This window comes from Peromyscus eremicus, chromosome 2 (assembly GCF_949786415.1).
Source record: "Peromyscus eremicus chromosome 2, PerEre_H2_v1, whole genome shotgun sequence".
Classification (NCBI taxonomy): Eukaryota; Metazoa; Chordata; class Mammalia; order Rodentia; family Cricetidae; genus Peromyscus; species Peromyscus eremicus.
Window position 1 is genome coordinate 130,746,135 of NC_081417.1, and position 21,445 is coordinate 130,767,579.

General features: G+C 48.0%; 1 protein-coding gene and 1 long non-coding RNA gene across 3 annotated transcripts in view; one reads left to right on the forward strand and one right to left on the reverse strand.

The window, feature by feature from the left end:
* Positions 1–21,445, reverse strand: part of St3gal3 (ST3 beta-galactoside alpha-2,3-sialyltransferase 3) — a 224,744-nt gene that overhangs the window by 97,994 nt on the left and 105,305 nt on the right. For both annotated transcript variants that reach the window (XM_059254844.1, XM_059254845.1), the window contains exon 4: positions 11,414–11,456. In XM_059254844.1, coding sequence (XP_059110827.1) covers positions 11,414–11,456 — 43 coding nt within the window. The remainder of the gene's footprint in view (positions 1–11,413; positions 11,457–21,445) is intronic.
* LOC131903953 (uncharacterized) lies at positions 3,500–10,695 on the forward strand. The gene is made up of 3 exons (XR_009377633.1): positions 3,500–3,603; positions 4,360–5,030; positions 9,742–10,695. It is a non-coding gene; the product is annotated as an uncharacterized LOC131903953 (long non-coding RNA).

The following is a 21,445-nucleotide window of genomic DNA, read 5'->3' on the forward strand; positions in this document are numbered from 1 at the left end:
CCTCTCTTTTTCCTGCTGAAGAATATTCCACTGTGTGGCTGTACCAGTTGTTCGCCTTGCTCTGGTTTGTCACAATCATGGCATCACTTCTATACACACTCATGAGCAGCTTTTGTGTGCACGTAAGTTTTCAACTGACTTGGGTAACTACCCTGGAGGATGGTGGCCAGCACATCTGGTTAGACCGTATTTGGCTTTAGGAAGTCCTGCCAAACACTGCCAACATGGCCAGAACGTTCTGCATTCGAATTAGTAATAAGGAAGAATTCCTGTCCCACCTCCTTGCCCACATTGGAGAGTATCAGGGTTCGCTCTCATTTTTTAAATTTTGGTCACTCTAACGGGTGTGTGATAGTCTTTCGTTGTTTAAACCGTTTTTCACTGAGACATACAATGTAAGTACATTTTTATATACTTATCTCATACTTATTTGATATCTGTATGTCTTTTTTTTTAAGATTTGTTTTATTTACATGAGTGTGTTCATAGGTATGCACATGCACACAGGTGCCTGGCCTGTGGAGTCCAGAAGAGTTTTGTCAGAGCCCCAGGGACTGGAGTTATGGGTGGCTGTGAGGTGCCTGACCCGGGTGTTGGGAACCAAACTCTGGTCCTCTATGAGAGCAGCAAACGCTCTTAACTGCTGGGCCTTCTCTCCAGTGCCCATGCGCGCATCTTTTTCATGAAGTATCTGTTCTGGTCCTCCGCCCTTTTTAAAATGGGTTGGTGGTTTTCTTACTGTTGTGTTTTAAGAGCTCTTTGTACATTTGAATACAAGTCCTTTACCCTGGTCCTACATTATAGATTAGTCTGTAGTTGGGCATGATTACAGTGACAGTATAGAGCTATCCCTCCAAGGCTCTGACCCTGGCACATAGAATACCACAGAATAGTCAGGGGACTGTTACATAGGAAGTTCCAAGCTTGACTTAGTATAGCAGCCCCCCTGAGAGGTCAGGCCCCAGGAGTGACTCACTGTGTTCACACATGGCTTATATGTAAGGCACGTATTCTTGGTGACAGTCACTTGGGGGAGTTTCTCAGATAGGAAGTGGAATCTTAAGTGGTTGTTCTCAGTTCCACAGCATGTTAGACCTATCTGGGAAGATTTAAAACTCCTGCTGCCCAGGCTACAGTCTGGAACAGTGAATTCCCAATCTCTAGGGCTGGGGCGCAGACGTCTGTCATTTTTTGCGATCCCTAGGTGACCCCAGGATTCAGTCAGGACCAAGAACCACTGTACAAAGAGAGACCCTGGGAGATTCACTCTTTGGGTCTTGGCCACCCAGGTATCAAGATGTCCAAGAGGCAGTCTCTGGACAGTAGCTGTGAGACAGGCTAGCACACACGAAGCAGAGAGCCTAGCCAGGTCCTGGACCTGTGCTGCCCTGGCCCTGGCCATGTGAGCTACAGTCAAGACGGAATTCTACATTTCCCCTGCATGACATCACTCACATGCAGCATCTAAAATGGAAGCAAAGTGGCTTAGCAGAGGCTGGGAGAGCAAGGGACAGGTGAGGTAGGCTGGAGGAGGATGAGAAGAGATGGATTAAAAGGTACACAATCATGGCCAGACAGGAAGTGAGCTCAGGTGTTCTAGTACACAGAGTCATCAGTTAACATCGTTTCACACACTCTGACAAAGCCGGAGGAGGGGTTTGGGATGTTTTTGTCACAGAGAAATGACACATGTCTGAGATGATGGCTAGCCTAAGTCCTGTGAATGGAACAACCCACAAGGTAAAAATAAACAAAAGCACCCCTGTGTAGAAGAGCCCCACTGGACTCCACAGATGTTCAATTACCTGTCCACTTTCAAAGTTATCATTTAAAAAGAACCATGTCTTTTGCTAGCCAGGTTACAACTTTGTGTTTCTTGCATTCTCGGGTGCGTTTCTCTGCTGCCTTCTTGCATCTTTAGTTTCACACTTTTGCTTTGCCTGGAGCCAAGAGAAAACCATCCTACCTTCTCCCCCTCGATTTTTAAAGTGTGGTGATATACTGCTTGTAATAAAGCTTGCCTGAAGACCAGAGGACAGAGCCAGCCAGAGTTAGCCACAGAGGTCAGGCAGTGGTGGCACACACCTATAATCCTAGCATTCGGGAGGCAGAGACAGAGATCCATCTGGATTTCTGTGAGTTCAAGGCCATACTGGGCCACATGAGATTAATCCAGTCTAAAAGGGAAACAGAGCCAGGCAGTGGTTTCATACATCTTTAACTCCAGCACTTGGGATCACACACTTTTAATCTCAGCACTAAGAAGGTTGAGACAGGAAGTGATATGGCTGGGCAGAGAAAGGAATATAAGGCAGGAGGAGACAGGAATTCACTCTCCTTCAGGCTGAGGAGTTGGTGAGGTAAGAGGTGGTGGCTGTGGCTTGCTCTGCTTCTCCGATCTTTCAGCTTTCACCCTGATATCTGGCTCTGGGTTTTTATTATAAGACCATTTAGGATTCACGCAACATTAAAGTATGGAAGAGATGCTGGGTTCTTTGAAGTCATTGTAACTGTGACAGTGGGTCATGGGGCGAGAGACCCTCCAGCAGAGACAGAACTCGGGAGTAGGCAAAGGCAGGAGCCACCTGTCATTTCTTACCAATCTACTTCCTAAAAAGCAGACCTCACTGGATTTCTTAGTAAAGGCTGGCACACTGATCCACTTTGCTCTTATCCTCTCTATTTACCAAACACTTGCTGCACTGTTCACTGGGTACCACCACACTGTGTTAGGCACTGTGGATACCCCTGTGAACCCAGCGCCCATTCCTTCCCTTATAAAGTCTACAGTTCCCCAAACTAAGTATGGAGCTCTCCGAGTTAGCTTCAGCAGCCAACCTGGCACAGCCCAACTCAGAAATGCCGTCTTGGCATGAACTAGAGGAAGCAAGCCAGGGGGCAGAGTTCCTCTGTGGTCTCTGCTTCAGTTCCTGCCTCAGGTCCCTGCCCTGACTTTCCTCAGTGATGGACTGTGACCTGGAAGTGTAAGATGAAATAAACACTTTCCTTCCCAAATTGCTTTTGGTCAGTGCTTTGTCACAGCAACAGAAAAGCGAGCAGAACAGAAACTAACCGAATAAATTAGAGAAAAAAAGTTGACTTTTTAAAGAGTAAGTGAGCCGGGTGGCGGTGGAGCATGCCTTTAATCCCAGCACTTGGGAGGCAGAGCTAGGCAGATCTTTGTGAGTTCGAGGCCAGCCTGGTCTACAGAGCGAGATCCAGGACAGGCACCAAAACTAGAACTCCTGTCTCGAAACAAAACAAAACACAACAAAAGAGAAAAGAGTGAGTGAGTGGAGATGTAAGAAGAGTGGTGCTGGGAGGGGAGGGCCAGTGGGGGCTGAGGCGATTCTCTGACATGACTAAATTGCTTGCTCCACCCCTGTCATCTTCTCATTTGTCAAAAGCATTTAAGTAACATCTACTTCATGCAGTTATCCACCAATTCACGCATCCATCCTTCAAGTACGTACTGGGCAATCACTAGGCAACAGGTGCTAGGCAACAGCAGAGGAGGAAACAAAGTGGCAGCCCTGTGCTCTCCGGGGTGGGTGGGGGCAGACGATGAACGAGGAGACAAGATGTGCGGAGCATCCAACGGTGGTGAGCGCTCCAGAGAAAATCGACACGGTGACGAGGAATCAGGCCTGCTGGCCCAGGTCTACAAACCCAGATACCCAGGAGGCAGAGGCAGCATGAGGCCAAATTCAAACCCTAGGGAGCGAGACAGTGTCTCAAGACGAGAAGTAAAATAAAGGCTGGGTCACAGTCCATCCACAGAACGCTTGCCCAGCATGGGTAAAGCCCTGCGCTCAGCTCCCAGCACTGTAGGGAAAAGAGAGAGGGGTGGGGGTGGTCAGGAAATGTCAGCAGGAGCCAAGAGTGGGTAAATGGGCAAGGAAGGGAGCAGCCTCTGCTGCCATTAAAGGGATGCGCACATGCCAAGAGTCGGAGGCAGGAAGGGGCCTGGGGGACTCGAGGCACCCAAGTACAGAACCTATATGGAATAATAAACCTGAAGGGAAGCTGTAAGAACCCAGGGTCTACTCAAGATCCCCACCCCTCAGAGGCTTGTAATATCTGAGTCACACTAAGAGAACCGAGCAGCCATCAGAAGGTCCTGATCACAGGAGTTCAGATCACAACATCACCTCACTTTTTAACAAGATCATTTTTGCCTCTATGTGGAGGTCAAGGCTATAGTTCAGCTCTTAAATATTCATTGAATATTTAAGTGTTAAAGGCCTGCTCCCTGGTGAGGGCACTTGAGGTAGAGCCTGGTGGAAGGATGTTAGATCCACTCGGGCATGTTCTTGAAGGGGATGCTGGGATCCTAACCCCTTCCTCTCTGCTGTCCAGTTGCTACAAGGTGACATCTCTGCTTCACTATGTATGGGCTATCATGAGGTTCTGCCTCATTACAGGCCCAAAAGGACATGGCCAAGCAACCATGACCAGAAACCTCTAAAACCATGAGCAAGAATGAACATCTCCTCCATTGAAGTTCATCAGAAAGCTGACTAGTGCATGCCAGGAAGCAAGCATGTGAGCAGAGAGCAGCTGGAGAGCAGTTGTGGTGTGTAGGGGAGGCTGTCTGGACAGGGTGATGGCCTGGAGGCAAGAGGAGGCTGGACCTGGGATGCTGATAGCCTGGAGGCAGGAGGAGGCTGGACCTGGGATGCTGATGGCCTGGAGGCAGGAGGAGGCTGGACCTGGGATGCTGATGGCCTGGAGGCAGGAGGAGGCTGGACCTGGGATGCTGATGGCCTGGAGGCAGGAGGAGGCTGGACCTGGGATGCTGATGGCCTGGAGGCAGGAGGAGGCTGGACCTGGGATGCTGATGGCCTGGAGGCAGGAGGAGGCTGGACCTGGGATGCTGATGGCCTGGAGGCAGGAGGAGGCTGGATCTGGGATGCTGCACTTAAGAAAAAGCCAGCCGGGCTTGCTGATAGTTCTATTTCGGAGTCAGAGAAATGACGTGCTAGCTTTTCACTCAAGCAACTGGGAAGATGGAGCTGCTATTCTCTGAGGTAAGAAAGATTCTGGGAGGCGAGGCTATGAATATGGGAGCTTGGTTCTAGATATGTGAACTGTGAGAAGCCAAAAACACAGCCAAGGGAAGAAGGATCTGGATCAATGACTCTGAAGTGTGGGAAAAAGGATTCGGTTTGATAAAAACTTGGGAGCCATCAGCAGGTAGAGGACTCGTAAAACCAGGAAGCAGATGAGGTAAGATGGATGAGGTCATATACACGACTGTTATGAGGAAGAAGTAACACAGACTCCCCAGCATGGCACTGGGCATAAGGCAGAACTTCGCATGGCCGTTTTAGAATCAGTAGATTTACCTCTGGCTGCCTCTCCCTTCTCGTTCCCATGCTTCTTTGCTGTTGCTGCTGCGACAGCTATAACTAGGTAGCTCTGGCTGACCTTGACCATGTGACCCTCTGGCTTGGCCACCCGAGTAGCTGGGAAGACAGTCAGCACTGCCACACTCAGCCTCCTGCAGCAGCACTTCAGGCTGGCCCATGTTTACAGGCCTTTCTCAACTGGCCTGGTTCTCAAGGGGCTCTGGGGGCTAAAAGTTGCTGGTTTCATACCTTTGTCTTCACATGGAATTCTTCATGAACTTAGACTGAGCATTTAAGTCTCTTCGCACCTGCACATCTGGTAGCTATAAAACACCACACGGTACATCAGACAGTTTCCACAGAACACCTACCCAAACCCAGCTAAAAGAGATAAAACCCGAGTTTAATCAACTCAATGTCCAGAAGGCTCATGGGAGCTCAGCAACCACACACTCCACCACCAGGATCTGGTTCTTCCAAGGCATCCAGATGGCTGTCTCCTAGGACTAATGGGCAGGCACCTTCTTGACTCACAGTGTCATATTCCTGAGCCTGAGATTTCCCTAGGGTTCTGGGTAGGACACAATGCCCTGGATAGGGATGAATGGGGCTTCTACATCACCACTTTCAACCCTTGCTGAAACATTGCTTTCCCAGGGAGTCCTGCAGGCATCGTCCTCTTACACATGCAGTGTCCTCCACAGCAGCCCTTGCTGTACCGTTTTCCTCCCTAGCACACATTACTTCGCAGGTATGGGAACTTATTTACAACATTTTAAAAAGATTTATTTTTATTATTTACGTGTGTACTATGTGTGTGAGTGCCCATGAAGGCCAGAAGAAGGCATTGGATTCCATGAAGCTGGAGCTACCCCCGGTTGTGAACCACTGGATGTGGGTGCTCTTAACCATCGAGCCATCTTTCCAGCCCCCACAACATTCTGTTTACTGTATAGTAACTTCTCAAGATCTCTGTTGAATGAAGGAGGAGTGCCCACCCTTCTGCTGGCATGGGACGTTTGTCTCTGAGCTCTTCCCACATGGGAAGCAAGCTTTAGCAGACCATTTCGGACAGCCTGCAACTCCTAAGGGACCAAACTTGAACTCCTGAAAGCAGGCTGTGGCTATGAGCCCTAATGGCCAGCCCTGGGGGCAGGTGGGATCAGTTCTTGGGCAACCTTGTGGCCAACATCACTCACAACCTTGCTGGCCTCACATCTTACTTATTAATCTTGCTCACTCTCCCCACGATTCTCTTGATAGCTTTCTCATCTTCAACTCGCTGCTCTCTGAATCTCCTTGACCTAATTTTCTCTCATTTTGCTCCTTACTCTAAGGTTCCATCGCATTCCATCGTTCCTTTGTATCTGCAGCCTCCTCGGGGAGTGTTCTTTTTACCTTCTGCTCTCAGAGAAACCCAGGTCCCCTCTGAAAACACCACTGCTATTGCCTTCCGTGAAGGCGGCTTTTTGTCTCTACACCGCACACCTGGGGATGCCTGGCCCGCCTCCATACCCTATCTGGTGTCCAAACCATCAGCATAGATACCAACCACGCTTATTTTAGAAACAAACGTGCATCGCTCACGCTCCCCAGCAACGCCGCCCCTGTTGCTGCCGTTTACTCCTGCTCTGTTCACTAAGCTAACGTGGCTTGGACTCTTCGGTTTAGCATATAGTTGGTGTCAGGATGTATTTGCTAAATGAATGAATGCACGAATGAAGTCAGGCACAGAGCCAGAGGCATGCAGAGTACAGGTCCTGTTTGGAAGTTCTGTCTTCCCGGCGGTAAGCCGATAAAAGACCCGGATAAAGATACAGGGGAGGCTGCATCTCACTCTTGGGTCATTACTGTTATGGGAATCTGATATTTAGTCATTAAACAAAAGTCCAAGGTTAGAGCTAATGAGATGAAGACCGGAGCATTTAAAATCCATGGCCGATTCTAGAGCCTCTTTTTGGTTTTGTTTTACAATTTTTAGTTACATTTTTATTGGTTTATTTACTGTGTGTCGGTATGGACACTTGAGGGGCAGTCAGAGGACAACTTACAGGAGTCAGTTCTCTCTTTCCATCGTGTGGTTCCTGGGGACCAAACTGAGGTCAGTAAGCTTGGGTAACAGGTGCCTTTACCTACTGAGCCATCTTGCCAGCCCTGTTTCTGTTTTTTTTTTTTTTTTTTTTTTTTTTTTTGTCTTCCTTATAGCCCAGGCTAGCCTTGAACTGTTATGTAGCCAAGGCTGCTGGCCTGGAACTGAAGATTCCCCTACCGTTGACTTCCACGTACAGGGATTATAGGTGTGTGCCGTCATGCCTGACACCCATAATTTATGTTTTTAGCTACCAAAAAGTATTGTCTTCCCGAAGGCTAGACTTGGCATTGAGTTTCAGGTTCAATGACAGACTGGTCCTCTCAAGGGACAAGGTGGAGGGTGATGGAGCCGGACACCCGACATCTCCCTCTGGTCTCTAAGCACAGCACACACAACACAGCACACACATACCCAAGAGGGAGAGCGGAAGGTAGGTAGGTAGGTAGGTAGGGAGGGAGGGAGGGAGGGAAGGAGAGAGGGAGGGAGGGAGGGAGGAAGGGAGGGAGGGAAGGGGCCATAAAGAACGTCCCCAAACCTTTAAATTTTTGCTACCTGGCTTATCCTCTAGCTGACTGTCTTCATTTGTGTCTCTACAGCTAACTTCCTCCACTATGATTTCAAGTTTGGCTACTGCAGCTTTGAATTCTAGAAGCTCATTCACTTTTATTTTTATTTTTTTTAAGTTTATTTATTGGGTGGTCATGGTAGGTGAGCGTGTGCTGTGGCCTGAATGTGGAAGCCAGAGGACAACTTGAGGAATCAACTCTCTCCTCCCACCATGTGGGCTCGGGGGATGAACTCAGGGGGCAGGCTCAGCACCGTTACTGGCTGAGCCACTTTGCTGGTCCTCTTCATTTTTTTAAATCTAGGGTCCTATTTTACAGTTCTTAATCCTACGCAGTTCAGTCTTGTGTGGTGCACAGAACTGTTTTATGACCGGCCATTCCAACCTGAGAAGTCTCTGCGCTCTCTCCGGCCCATGACCTGCTGTTTGTCACGGTCCTCACCAACGGTGGTTAGTTGTCCCGTGTGCGGCACTCTTTCTGTGAACTGCTCATTTCCTTGAACGGTTACTTGCCAGGAGTTCCCATCCTTTTCTAGAGAAGGTCTGAGTGTGCTCCGGCCAGGTGCTTGGCAGCACTTGCCAAATCTGGGGTGTTTTAGAGTGGGCTTGGGAGCTCCTGGCTTCCCCAGCATGAGACTCTGGCAATGAACAGCGAGGGCTTTTGTCTGCCGACTTTTGAGCCTAATCCACTCAGAGCTGGGGTAAATTCCCTTTAATCCTGGCCTGGGGGTTCAGAGTCAAGTCTTGTTTATTCTTACACGAGTCCTCTGGGTTACAGTTTAGCATGGAAAGGGTCAAAAAGTAGCAAATATGGAGAAGTTAATAGACCCAGAGGCTAGGACTGGAAGCTCTAAAATTTAACTTTGAAGAGTAGGGAGTGTGGAAAAGTAGAGTGGTGTAGAGGCAACATTTAAAGAGAAAACAGCTGACATTTTACAGAACACACATATTTTTATACTCAAGAAGTTAAATTAACCCGAATTAAGATAAACACAAAGAAATCCTTCCATTTGTATGCTTACAATAGATTATACAATGCTTTCTTTTATTCTCCACAGACTACAATGAATGTAAGTGAATAGTCTACATTTTTCATAAGAAAAAAACTGAGATTCAGAAAGCTTGAATGGGCTGTTTAAGGTCACGTAACACTAAGGAGCAGAGGCAGAACTCAGGCCCAGCTCTGATCCATGCCGTGTCCCTTCCTATATATCAGAAACGGAATACCACACAACCAGAAGAGGCTCTGGAGGAGAGATGGAAATATGGCTGAGGGATTGCCCCCACAGCAGAATCCTTAACTAAGAAACCTCTCCCTGAATACATCTGTGTTTCCCTCAGAAGCAAGCAGTGGATGGAAAAGCCTGTGCACCAGGAGGCAGGGAGGGTCTAGCTTGCCCCTCATGGTGGGAGTTAAAGACAGGGCCCAGTCAATTTCTTGGCCAAAGTCCAAGTCCCCTCAGTCAATTCATGGGACTGGCCTGGTACGCAACAGCAAACTACACATGGAGCTATCCCACACACTGCTCCACTGTCAAGACAGCAGGGTAGGAGTGTCCTCCTCCTTCACTGCCGAAGACAGCTTAAACACTGTGGTTGGCATGTCCACAGTAACATCTCCTTTGTTCATCCATACGATCCGACTGGCTAATTACTGCCTCTTTTCTGGTCTGGTGGCATTTTACTTGCTTATGGCTTATACTTGATGTGTTTTCTTTTGTTTTTCTGTTCAGAGCACTGAATGAAGACACTTTTAAGAGGGAAGTCTGCAACTCTTTTTAGCACAATCAAGGCCCACACCCTAGATGTTAATATGGGCCCAACATCTCTCTGCCTGCCTTGTAAAAAGAGATCAGACAATTCTTCCCTGGAAGCTGCCTCTGGGATGCAGCTGGAAGAGCTACAATGCCTGAACCGATAGCCAGGATTCTAGATTCCAGGAAAAGGGGCCGGCTGCCAGACAGTTCCACAGGAAAGCCTCCCATGGATGATTTATGGAGGTGTGACTACCACCATCTGAAGAGCTGTGTATAAGACCCTATGCAAAAAAGCAAGAAAGGAGATGCGATTCTGATCTTCCATGATGTCCATCTCAGTTAGGGACTCAGGAGCACCAAAATGGCTGAAACAGACGAGAGTAAGCATCAACCATGTGAGTGGTCCTGAACAGGGCATGAACAAACAGAACGGAGAGAGAGCCAACTCATAGTGCAATGATCAAATGGGTTTGTGTTCATCCATCCACCTATGCATCCATCCGTCTATCCAGCCACCCCACCCACCCATCCATCTACCCATCCACCCACCCATCTATGCATCCATCCATCTATCCAGCCACTCCATCAATCTATGCATCCATCCATCTATCCAGCCACTCCATCAGTCTATGCATCCATCCATCTATCCAGCCACTCCACCCATCCATCCATCTACCCATCTACCCACCCACTCATCTCTGCATCCATCCGTCTCTCCAGCCACTCCACCCATCCATCCATCTACCCATCTATCCACCCACCACCCATCCATCTATCCAAGCACTCAGGGTTTGTTGAAAGCCTAACAAAATTATACCTATGCTGTTTAGGCACCGGAGAGACCAGAAAGAATGCTGGAGAATAGGGTACCCAGTACTCGAAAGTCCTTGAGTGAACCACTTCAATTAAATCCTTATAAGAACTTGTAAAGTACGTCTACTGTCTTCATCTTATAGACAAAATGGGCTCAAAGGAGCTTGCCCGAGAGCACAAGTTCAGTAAGTGGCAATCTGGGATTTGAACCAAGCTTTGCCTGGCTCTGAGCCCATGCCCTTAATAAATTAATAATCATCACAGAGTTAATTATAGGAAGGCAGACAGTTGGCAGGCAACAGGGGTAGGAATCTCAAAGGAAGCACAGAAGACACAATTTGGTGTAGAAAGTAAGTGATCTTGGGGTTTTCCAAGCGGCCTAGCAAGGAGAGGCAGTGTTGGGCGGGGGTACCAAACCTCTGAGAAGCAGACTGGAAGGTCTGCCTGTGGGAGGAAAGACAGGAGCTCCATGGGCAGAACTGGGAAACGAGCACAGGATTGCCTGGTGGGAGGGCATCTGTGACGATTTCTCCATCACTCCCACTCTGTTGGAAAAGCTATTCCAGTGCCCTACAGCCCCTCAAGCTCCTGCAGTGGCCTTCTGTAACGAGCTACCTGTGCCAGCCTAATGCAAGGCCTTAGTTTGTACCTACCATCCCATCCTGCCCAGGCCCCTGTAGACAGTAACATGCTGGAAGATTCTGCTTGCAACCTGAGGACAGAAAACCCAGGAGTCCCCCCAAAACTAAAGGGGTAAGCGGATGACCCTTCCAAGCTAGACCCCAGCTCTTCCAGATGTCTGCCCAGAGTCAAAGCATTTTCCCAGTCTACTTACAGTTTCGAGTCCAGCTTCAGGAGGAAACCCAGCCGATCATACTCTGAAAAGGAAAAGCAGAAAATGAAGGCAAGCCGTTGCTGCCACTGTGGGTCGCATTCCCAGATCTACACCACGGGGACAGACAGTGCTTGGAAAGGAACGTGTAACTCAAATGCTTCAAAGAGCAGAGAGAAACACATGTGCCATAACCAAATTTAGCCACGTAACATCCACGGAACATTTATTTTGTCTGAAGAGCCAGGTTCAGAAGCAGCTATTTTTTAGGTCTTCCCGACCATCCAGTCCTATGCTAACTCAGAATAAAGGTCTGGAATAAACATGGTGCTTGAAATTGAAACTTGGTAAACCCGAGACTGGCCTCTGAAGAAAGAGGTTCCTCAAAGCTCTGAGTACGGAGCCTGTTCAATGAGCCGGTTTCTTGTTAGCATCAGCTATCAACGTGACCCACAGCTATCTCAGGGCATCTCATTTGTCTCTATCAGAATGGCCTGTGGCCAGGTTCATGAAGAATTTTTTCCTAATTATTAATTAATATAGGACGGTCCAGCCCACTGTGGGTGTTGCCATACCGAGGCAGGTGTGCCTAAACTGTCTAAAAGAAAGCTAACTGAACAAGCTATGAGGAGCAAGTCAGTAAGAGCATCCACCCTCCGTGGCTTGTTTCAAACTCCTGCCTTCGTTTTGATGATGAACTATAACCTATAAGATGAAACAAATCCTCCCTCCAAACCCAAACTGTTGTTTTTGTTTTGTTTTGTTCTTTTTCAAGACAGGGTTTCTCTGTGTAGTTTTGGTGCCTGTCCTGGATCTCGCTCTGTAGACCAGGCTGGCCTTGAACCACAGAGATCCGTCTGCCTCTGCCTCCAGAGTGCTGAGATTAAAAGCCTACACCACCACCCCTGGGCCCCCAAGCTGGCTTTAGTCAATGTTTTATCACAGCAACAGAAAGCAAACTAGAACGGCCGGGCTAACTGGAGTGAAGATGTGTCAGCCATGAGATCCTCAGATCTATAGCAGCAACTCTCAGTGTGGGAACCATGGAGGACTGTGGGATCCAAGACCATAAAAAGGAGACTGAAGAACAAATACTGCTGGCAAGATGTTTATAATACAATGAAGCCACTAGCGTTTTAATATTTTGCCTTGTTTTAAAGTGAGATTAAAGCAGTTTGTAGTGGTTTAAGTGAGAATGTGCCCCATTGGCTCCAGCATTTGAATATTGGGTCCTTAGTTGGTGGCACTGTTTGGGAAGGCTTGGGAGGTGTGGCCGTGCTGGAGGAACGACATCACTGGGGGTGAGCTTTGGGGGTTCAAAGCCTCATCCCATTCCTAGTTTGCCCTCTCTGCTTCCTGCTTAAGGTTGCATATGGGAGCCCTCAGCCCCACCTCTAGCTGTCACGCTTGTTTGCTGCCAAACTTCCCCTGCATGCCAGGCTCTGGTCTCCCCTGTAAGTGGCCTTGGTCATGGTGTTTTATTATAGCAACTGAAAATTAACTAAGACATGGTTTTAAACATTGTGTAGACCATGGGCTTCCAGAAAGGACTGGGGGGGGGCATATATAAAAAGTAATAAAGTGCAGCTGAGGGAGCATGCCACAAGTGACTGTCCTCGGGCCCTGTGTGCCTCCTACGGATTTCAGATCTGTCTCCAAGATTTTCCACAGCTCAAGTGAAACACAAAGCATGGATTTCATGGCTCAGAGTTTCCATAAAGCGGGAGAACCCCAGTATTTCACTTCAAGGATATTGTCTGTGGCCTCCAAAACATTTCTGCACGAGGAAAATGATGTGAGTGCCATGGAGTTTGTGGCTTCCACCACCGCTCAGTGATGGCAGTGAGTGTCTAACGCCTAAGTAAGGTGTCTTATGAATGAGGCTGTCAGCCGGCCTGGCTCACTCTGAGGCCAAAATGGAATACCAAAACCTAAACTCAGAACAGAAAAGGCTGAGCAAAAAGGTTTTTGAGGAACTCAAATTTTAATAAGCAATGAACGGTCAAGAGAGAGAATTCATGCCCATCAAAAAGTACCACAGAGAACTAGGCAGTGATGGCACATGCCTTTAGTCCCAGCACTCGTGAGACAAAGGCAGGCAGATCTCTGAGCTGGAAGCCAGCCTGATCTACATAGTGAGTCCCAGGACAGCCAGGGCTATACAGAGAAACCCTGTCTTGAAAAAAAAAAAGTATCACAGAATCATTCTGTGAGGCAGTTAAGACAGGCACCTGGATATTACAGTCAGGGGGCTATGATAGGAGGGGTGTGTGTGTGTGTGTGTGTGTGTGTGTGTGTGTGTGTGTGAATGTGAGGGGCACGCAGGCTGTGGGGGGCCAGAGGAGTACATCCAGTCTCCTGCTCTGTCACTCCCCACCTCATTCCCTTGAGATAGGGTCTCTGACTGAACCTGGAGCTAGGCTACTGGCCAGCAAGTGCCAGCAATCCTCCTGTCTCTGCTCCCACAGAACTAGGGTTATGGGTATGGGTGGGCACACCTTGCTTTTTACGTGGGTAGTAGGGATTTGAACTCAGCTCCTCACGCTTGCTCAGCAAGTGTGCTTACTTATTTTCAACCTGAGAGAAGTCATCTTAGCACTGAAAATCTCAACGAGGATACAAAATGAAACGGAAGGCTGGTCTCCCAAGAGAATGTCCTTAGGGCGTGAAGCTTTCCTCAGATAATTGTAGCCTTTCTCTGATTCAGATAGAGACGGGGCTTTACTTTATAATTAGGAACTTATAAAAAAACAGCAAGAAAACCAAAAAGGCTTCAACTCTAAAAACTAAAAATACAACGGAAAAGAGTTGCTTTCAAAGTCGAATATCGTTTCAACACGTGTAGTCTGGCATTCTAAGAAAAAGAAACATCACCAGCTTGCCCGATACTTGTGGTCTGTCCCTGTGTGGTGGCTGCCTTGGGACAGCCTTTACGCTGCTGTTCCTCAGACCTAAGCACACACAGTGTACCACACTCCAGGGGACTCCTCCCGGAAGTCGGAAAAGATCTTCCTCTGGCTGTCAACCCAGATGTCAGGAGCCAAGCAAGAACAACACTGATGAGGGAGGAAGCATGCAGTACCCTTTGGAGTGACACTTCATACCAATTTCTCTACGTGTCTCAAAAATTAAACCCAAGCTGGGCATAGTGGCACACCGCCATAATCCTGAGTACTCAGGAGTCTGAGTCAGGAAGGTTGTTATTGTAAGTTCGAAGCCAGCCTGGGCAATTTGGCAAGACCAAATCTCAAAATAAAACTTTAAAGGGGCTGAGGATGGAGCTCAGTGGTAGAGAGCTTGCCTAGTATGTCCAAGGCTCTGGTTTTAATTTTTTTCCCTTTTTTCTTTTCGAGACAGGGTTTCTCTGTGTAGTCCTGGCTTTCCTGAAACTCACTCTGTAGGCCAGGCCAGCCTCAAATTCAGAGATCCATCTGCCTCTGCCTCCTGAGTGCTGGGATTACAGGCACACGCCACCACCACCCAGCTGATTTCAATTCTTAATGATGGAAGTGGGGCAGAATTCTATTGAACTGTCTTTTTAAAAAATCATTATCACCCCATGTTAGTACTCATCTTCTTGTTGAGTAACTTAAAGAGGTGGGTGTTTATTTTGGTTTACAGTTCAGGGCACAGTCCATCCTGGTGGGAAGGGCCTGAGGTGGCTGCACGGTATGGTCAGGAGGCAGGGAGCAGTAGAGGTTCCTGCTCAGGTGGCACCTCCTCCTTATTCAGTCCAGGACTCCAGCCCATGGAATGGTGCCACCCAGCTCAAGGTGTTTCTTCCTACCTTAATTAATCTAGTTTAAAAATTCCCTCCCAGACATGTCCAAAGGCTGACTTCCATGGTGATTCTAAGTCCCATCATGTTGACAGTCAAAATTAACTATCACATTTCTCACACACAGTTACTGAACAGTAACCATAATTACAATAATTGGTTATTTTCTAATGTCATTTTGAACTCTGTCCTATATACCACACACACACACACACACACACACACACACACACACACACACACACACGGCACACAGCACACACATGGAGGGAAGGAGACAGTTCTATAACAAACAAATAAGAATACTGCATTTCCAGCCCACCCTAGTAATGGGAATGAAACCCAAGGTTTACATGTGCCTGGCAAGCACCCTGCTACTGAGCTACATCCTCAGCCAGCATGGCATTTCTGAAGAATGTCCCTTCCAAGGTCTTCCTAGTCTATCCTCAGAGACTTAAGTTTCAGAACATTCTCTTCAGTCCTTAGGAATTGAGCCCTGGGGAGTTACCAATCCTCTGATCATTTTGTTTTTGTTTTTAAGGTAAAATTCATCACTCTATAAAGATGAGCAGTAGGTTGAAGAAATAGTATCTATATAGATGGTGTACAGAAACCAAAACATGCCAATGGCAGGATTTGGCCAGCATGGTAACTAAGCAAACTGCCTTAGACTGGCATCTGACGAGTGGACAGATGCTCCCTAGATATCATTGGCTGTTCTTAAAAAAATCACTTGGTCATGACAATCATAAGCAGAAATAAATTAATGTGAAAAGAAATTTTCAGTCAAGTTTTTAACCAATTTTTTTTTTAACTTTGTGTGTGTGTGTGTGTGTGTGTATGTGTGTGTGTCTTTTTGTCTGTATGAGCACTTGCGTGCAGGTGTCTGAGGAGGCCAGAAGAGGGCATTAGGTTCCCTGGAGCTGGAGTTACAGGTGGCAGTAAAGCCACCCAATGTGGGTGCCAAGAACCAAACTCAGATCCTCTCTAAGAGCAGCAAACACTCTTAACCACTGGGCCATCTCTAGTTCTTATATTTTTGGTTGTGAGCCTAGCCTTTAACGGCTGAGTCATCTCTCCAGCCCCATCTCTAGTTCTTAAAGTAATGACTCTCACATATAAACAGAGTGTTGAAGACCCTCCTCACTTTAAATACAGGAAACCAGTTGTCAGAGATGAGGAGACAGTTTGAAAACTCCTTTGAGGAAAACTGTTATGAATCCGGCATCTCTGGAAGGCCAGGTGCGTTGGCTTGTCTCTCACTCCAGGTTGGCAAGGGACACTTAATACATGCCCCTCAAAGCATGGAGACACATGGGCAGCCTGCAGAAGGGCTTCCCATCTGGCAAGTCTAGAAGCACTGTGAGATGAGCTGCCACAGCAGGAGAGCTGCGTGGGGGCTGGCCTGTGCTCCCATCAGTGAGCTAGGGGGATATTCAGTTCCTTCCCCCAAACATCTGCCTAGACCAGTGTTTCTCAACCTTCCTAATGCTTTGAGCCTTTAATGTGGGGACTCCCAACCATAAAATTATTTTGTTTCTATTTCACAACTGTAATTTTGCTACTGTTATGAACCATAACGGAAACATCTGATATGCCACCTCAAAGGGGTCAGTGCTGGGGATGCTGTGAATGTGTTACTCTGATTGATTGAAAAATAAAACAGATTGGCCAGTGGCCAGGCAGGAAGTATAATGCAGGCGAGATAAGGAGAGAGAAGAATTTTTGGAGGTGGAAGGCTGAGTTAGGAAACGCTGCCAGCCACTGCCATCACCATGAGAAGCAAGAAGCAAAATGTAAGGTACCAGTAAGCCACAAGCCATGTGACAACTTACAGATTAATAGAAATGGGTTAATTTAAGATATAAGAACTAGATAACAAGAAACCTGAGCCATTAGGTCAAACAGTTTAAATAATGTAAGCGCCTGTGTGTTTATTTGGGTCTGAGTGGCTGCAGGTCTGAGCGGGATTGGAGAAAACTACAACTACAAATGGCGCCCAACGGCTCGATTTTCCACCTAAAACCTGAAAATACTGGTCAAGAGGGTTCACAGATAGGCCCTCAGCAGCCAAAAGCAAAAGCAGACATCCAGATTCCCAGGAGCTGTGGAGATGAACACTAAGACTGAGGCGAGGAACCCACGATGAGCAGGAGTCTGCCAAACGCCTATAGGAGCACCCCAAGAGTCAACTTTAAACACATGCAGGATCCAGAGAGCGCAACACTCCCACAGATTTCCTTTTCTTCCTCTATAGCTATCCCAGGGAAGCCAGAAAGGGCAGCCAGCGATTGGGAGAGCGCAGGAAGAAGACAGATAGCAAGCAGGCCTAATGAGGGTAGAGAAGTAACTACAACTTTGTGGGGTTTTGTGTTTTTGTTTTTTGTTTTGGTTTTTTTTGAGACAGGGTCCCACTATGTAGCCTTGGCTGGTCTAGAGCTTGCTATTATAGACCAGGCTGGCCTCAGACTCAGAGACCTGCTTCTACCTCCAGAGCACTGGGATTAGAGGCGTGCACCACCACATCTGGCTTCAGAACTACAGCTCTGAATGAACTGAAAATTACATAAGACTGGATGCTCTCATTCTGGACTTGCCAGTCAAAGTGATCGTGGGTTTCTGTTACTACAGAAGTATCAAGAACTTCACTGGACTTGGACACTGAGAACAAGAAGGGGACAGAAGGTGAAAGGATTAAAAAAAGGAAGGCGAAGTGGGTACCTTTTGGGAGGGCCCTGCCAAGATGCACCACTAAGTGAACACGCCAGGGGCGATGGAGTTAGTGCTAGCGGTTTCTTGGGGGAGCAGGGAGTGGGGACATGAGAGAGGCAGGCAGACAGACAGACAGAGAGACAGGGAAGAAACAAGAGGAAGAAGAGAGGCAAGAGGCAAGAGAATGAGCCTGCCTGGCGGGCACGTCTAAGGGGTGCACGTGTGGCACGGCTGACAGTGGGAAGGCACCTGGCGACAGGTGATGACGTAATTGCTTTGGCGCCCAGGCAGGCTGCTGCTGCTACCATAGCGGGAACCAACAGAGGGAGTCCAAATAACGAATATGTCTGGTTACAACGCGATGTGTCCTGCATTTTCAGCTGCACTGGTGCAGGCAAATGGCAATTTACACGATTAGTTATTTGGTGGCTGTTTCGGTTTTCTGTGGTGCTGAAGAGAAAAGACCCAGCGCCTCACCCATGCTAAGCAAGCTGGGCTTGCACCCCCAACCCAACAGATGGTTTTAGGTTCAAATACAGGGAAGGGCCGACTGTAGAGGGCTCCAGGGACTGCCAGAAGCACAGCAGCCCAGCGGACTGCCCCCGGGCTGGCTTCACCTTCCCCAAGCGAGCTTTCATCAGAACGTTCCAACATGGCCGCCAGCAACCGGTAGGGTATCTTTAGCATTAGCATGGAAAAGGGACTGCAGTTCATCCCCTCTGTTCCTGATCTGGAAACCCCTAGTGAGGGATGGCTGTGGACCAGGCTTGCAGCAGCTCTTCACCTGTTGTCAGACCCCCGAGGAAGAGCTGGTGGAGGTGACGAGTCTCCATGACACCCACGGAGAGGGGGGTTTACCAGAAGGAATGTGCCAGCCTGAGCAAAGGCCCTTTGGAACAGTAGGAACAACCTCTGGCAATGTTCGCAGCAGCCGACTCTCTGAGGAACCACGGGCCACAGGCCCCATTCTCTCTCCTCATTCATCTTCCCTGACAGCCTCCTACATGAATCAAGCTCACAGTGCTCCCTGAGCTGCAGCTCTCACCACCTGCCTTTCCCCCACCGCCTCCTGCCTGAGCCCAGGCCTGCTCTGCCCGGTGAAGCCTTGTTTTGCCTGAGGCTCTCCGGGTGGGGTGGGGGTGGGGCTGCAGGCCACCTGCCTGGAGAAGAGAAGGGATGCATCACACTGGTTTCACAGCCTTTCTTAATTTGGGGTTTGTGGAGGGTCTTGGATCTCTGGGTATTAATCAAATTTAGAAGAAGAAAAAAACCTTGGACGTTACTTATTCAAATATTTTTCTTCCTTTCTCTCTTTTTCAATTACAGATGAGGCTGCCAGAAGTCCCACGCTTCAATAATGCCCTGCTTGCTGTTTTCCTAGTAATTTTTCACTCCATTTCATTTTAAATAGTCTCTATTGATACATCTCCTGGTTCACGTCTCTCTTTTTCTACTGTATCTAACTGGTCGATGAACCAGCCAGTGTATTTTCTCATCTCAGACACAATTCTTTTTATATCTAGTTCCTTCTACATTCCCCAAGCCTTTCCCTAAGTTCCCAAGCTTTCTCTGCATTCTTGAACATATGGAAAATGTTATAATGTCCTTGACTACGAATGCTAACATTCACATCATCTCTAAGGCTCGCCTTTACTGATTTTTTTCCCCCTCCTTCTCTGGGATTTCATTTTTCATCCTCTCTGAATTTGCCAGCAGCATCTGGTTCGTAGCTAGCCATACGGATTTTTCACCTTGTTAGAACGTGGTACATGGGGAGTCCGTAATTGTTTTGAGGTAGAATTAAATTCTTAGAAACAGCTCAATCATTTCAACAAGGCTTGCTTGCACGTTCTGTAGGTCAGAGTTGGAGGCAAGAGTGGCCTGTAGTCGAGGGCTAATTTGGCATCATCCTTCAGAGTACATTATGGAATGTTCTGTGTTTTGTGAACTTCCCCTACTATTCCCAACCCCAAGTAACCTCTAGACGTTATCCTGCACGCCTCTTTCCAGGGTTCTTTCCTATTTCCTGTAGTATCTGCATCCACATATCAGCCGAGCAGTCCAGGGGGACTCGCTGCACACCTCCAGCGTGCACAGGCCTCTCTTCTTGGGCAATCTGCATTGCTTCCTCAACTTCTCAACTGCTTCCTCACCTTAGGAAGATCCTTGTCTTCCCTTCACCATGACCTGGGACTGTCTAGGTGTGTAGCTGGGGTGAGTAAAGGTCTAACCTCATTAGTTTCCCTTCTTTCCGAGTCCAGCACCTTGCTTCACGGTCTGCAAAAAAAAAATTCTTTTTCTACAATTTGTGGGTTATTTTTTCCCCCTGTCATTTTTCCTTTCTTCACTTTTTCTGGTGCAGTCTAGATTGTGAAGCACTGTGAAGGCTTCTCTGGGTTTTCTCACAACTGTACTGTGCTGGCTAGTTTTTGTCAATTTGATACAGATAGGGTCTGAAGACATAAACTCAATTAAGAAAATGCATCTATTAGAGTGCCCGCAGGCAAGTCTGTGGGCCATAGTCTCAATTCATAGTTGATGTTGGAGGGTCCTGCTCATCGGAAGTTGTGCCATCCCTGGAAAGGTGGCTGAGCAAGCCAGTAAACAGCATTCCTCCACGGCCTCTGCTTCAGTTCTTGCCTCTGGGTTCTTGCCCTGAATTCATTGATGGACTATAAGCTGTAAGCTGAAATAAACCCTCTCCTCCCCAAGTTGCTTGTCCTGGCATTTCACCGCGGCATTAGAAAGCAAACTAAGACATATACTGCTGGGCTTGACGTGTTAAGGGGACGTCGGGAGGGTGCAGCGTCTCTGCTCTCACCTGTGAGCTAAGCACCACTCGCCTCTGCTCTCCACCCAAACTGCAGACCTTACTGCCTTTCGGCCAGTGTTTGCTCGGGGGCTTCTAGAGCAAATCCACTGGTCTTGTGCTCTTTTAGAAACTGGCCTCTTGGTTTCCTGCAGGGAGCTGTTCTCCTACCGCAGGCAAGTGTCAGGATCATCAGCAGGATGTGTGCCCACAGCACAGGCGCCTGATGAGTTAGATCTGCTGGATTCTGTTTCTCCCTTAAGCTACTGAAAAACCATGCTGAGGAACTGGATTATTTGTTCCTGCAACCCAGAACCCCAGAGCTGCCTTTCACATTCCTGGGGACCAGCGCTTGACTTTGGGTTTTTCATTCTACAGGTACTCAGGCCGTGCTGGTAAATTCCCTTCCTTAAAGATGAGCCCAAATCAGTTGTTGCTGCTCATACTTAAGCATTGCTAACTTCCATGAACAAAACACACACACACACACACACACACACACCTTGCATCTCCATCACCTAACATGGGGTCTGGTGCAGAGTTGGGGCTCCATAAATGTGCTGGCTGAGAGCTGTGACCGGGGTAGCCCAAGGGCTAGCCTGAGACCTGGATTCTTTGTCCTCGTCTACTGTGGTGAGAGGGCAGTGTTAGCAGTGGCAGCAGTGGCAGGCACAGTCTGCAGCCTCCCTGGGTCAGTCATTTTTCACAACAGTGATTGCCTTGTTCTGACCATTCC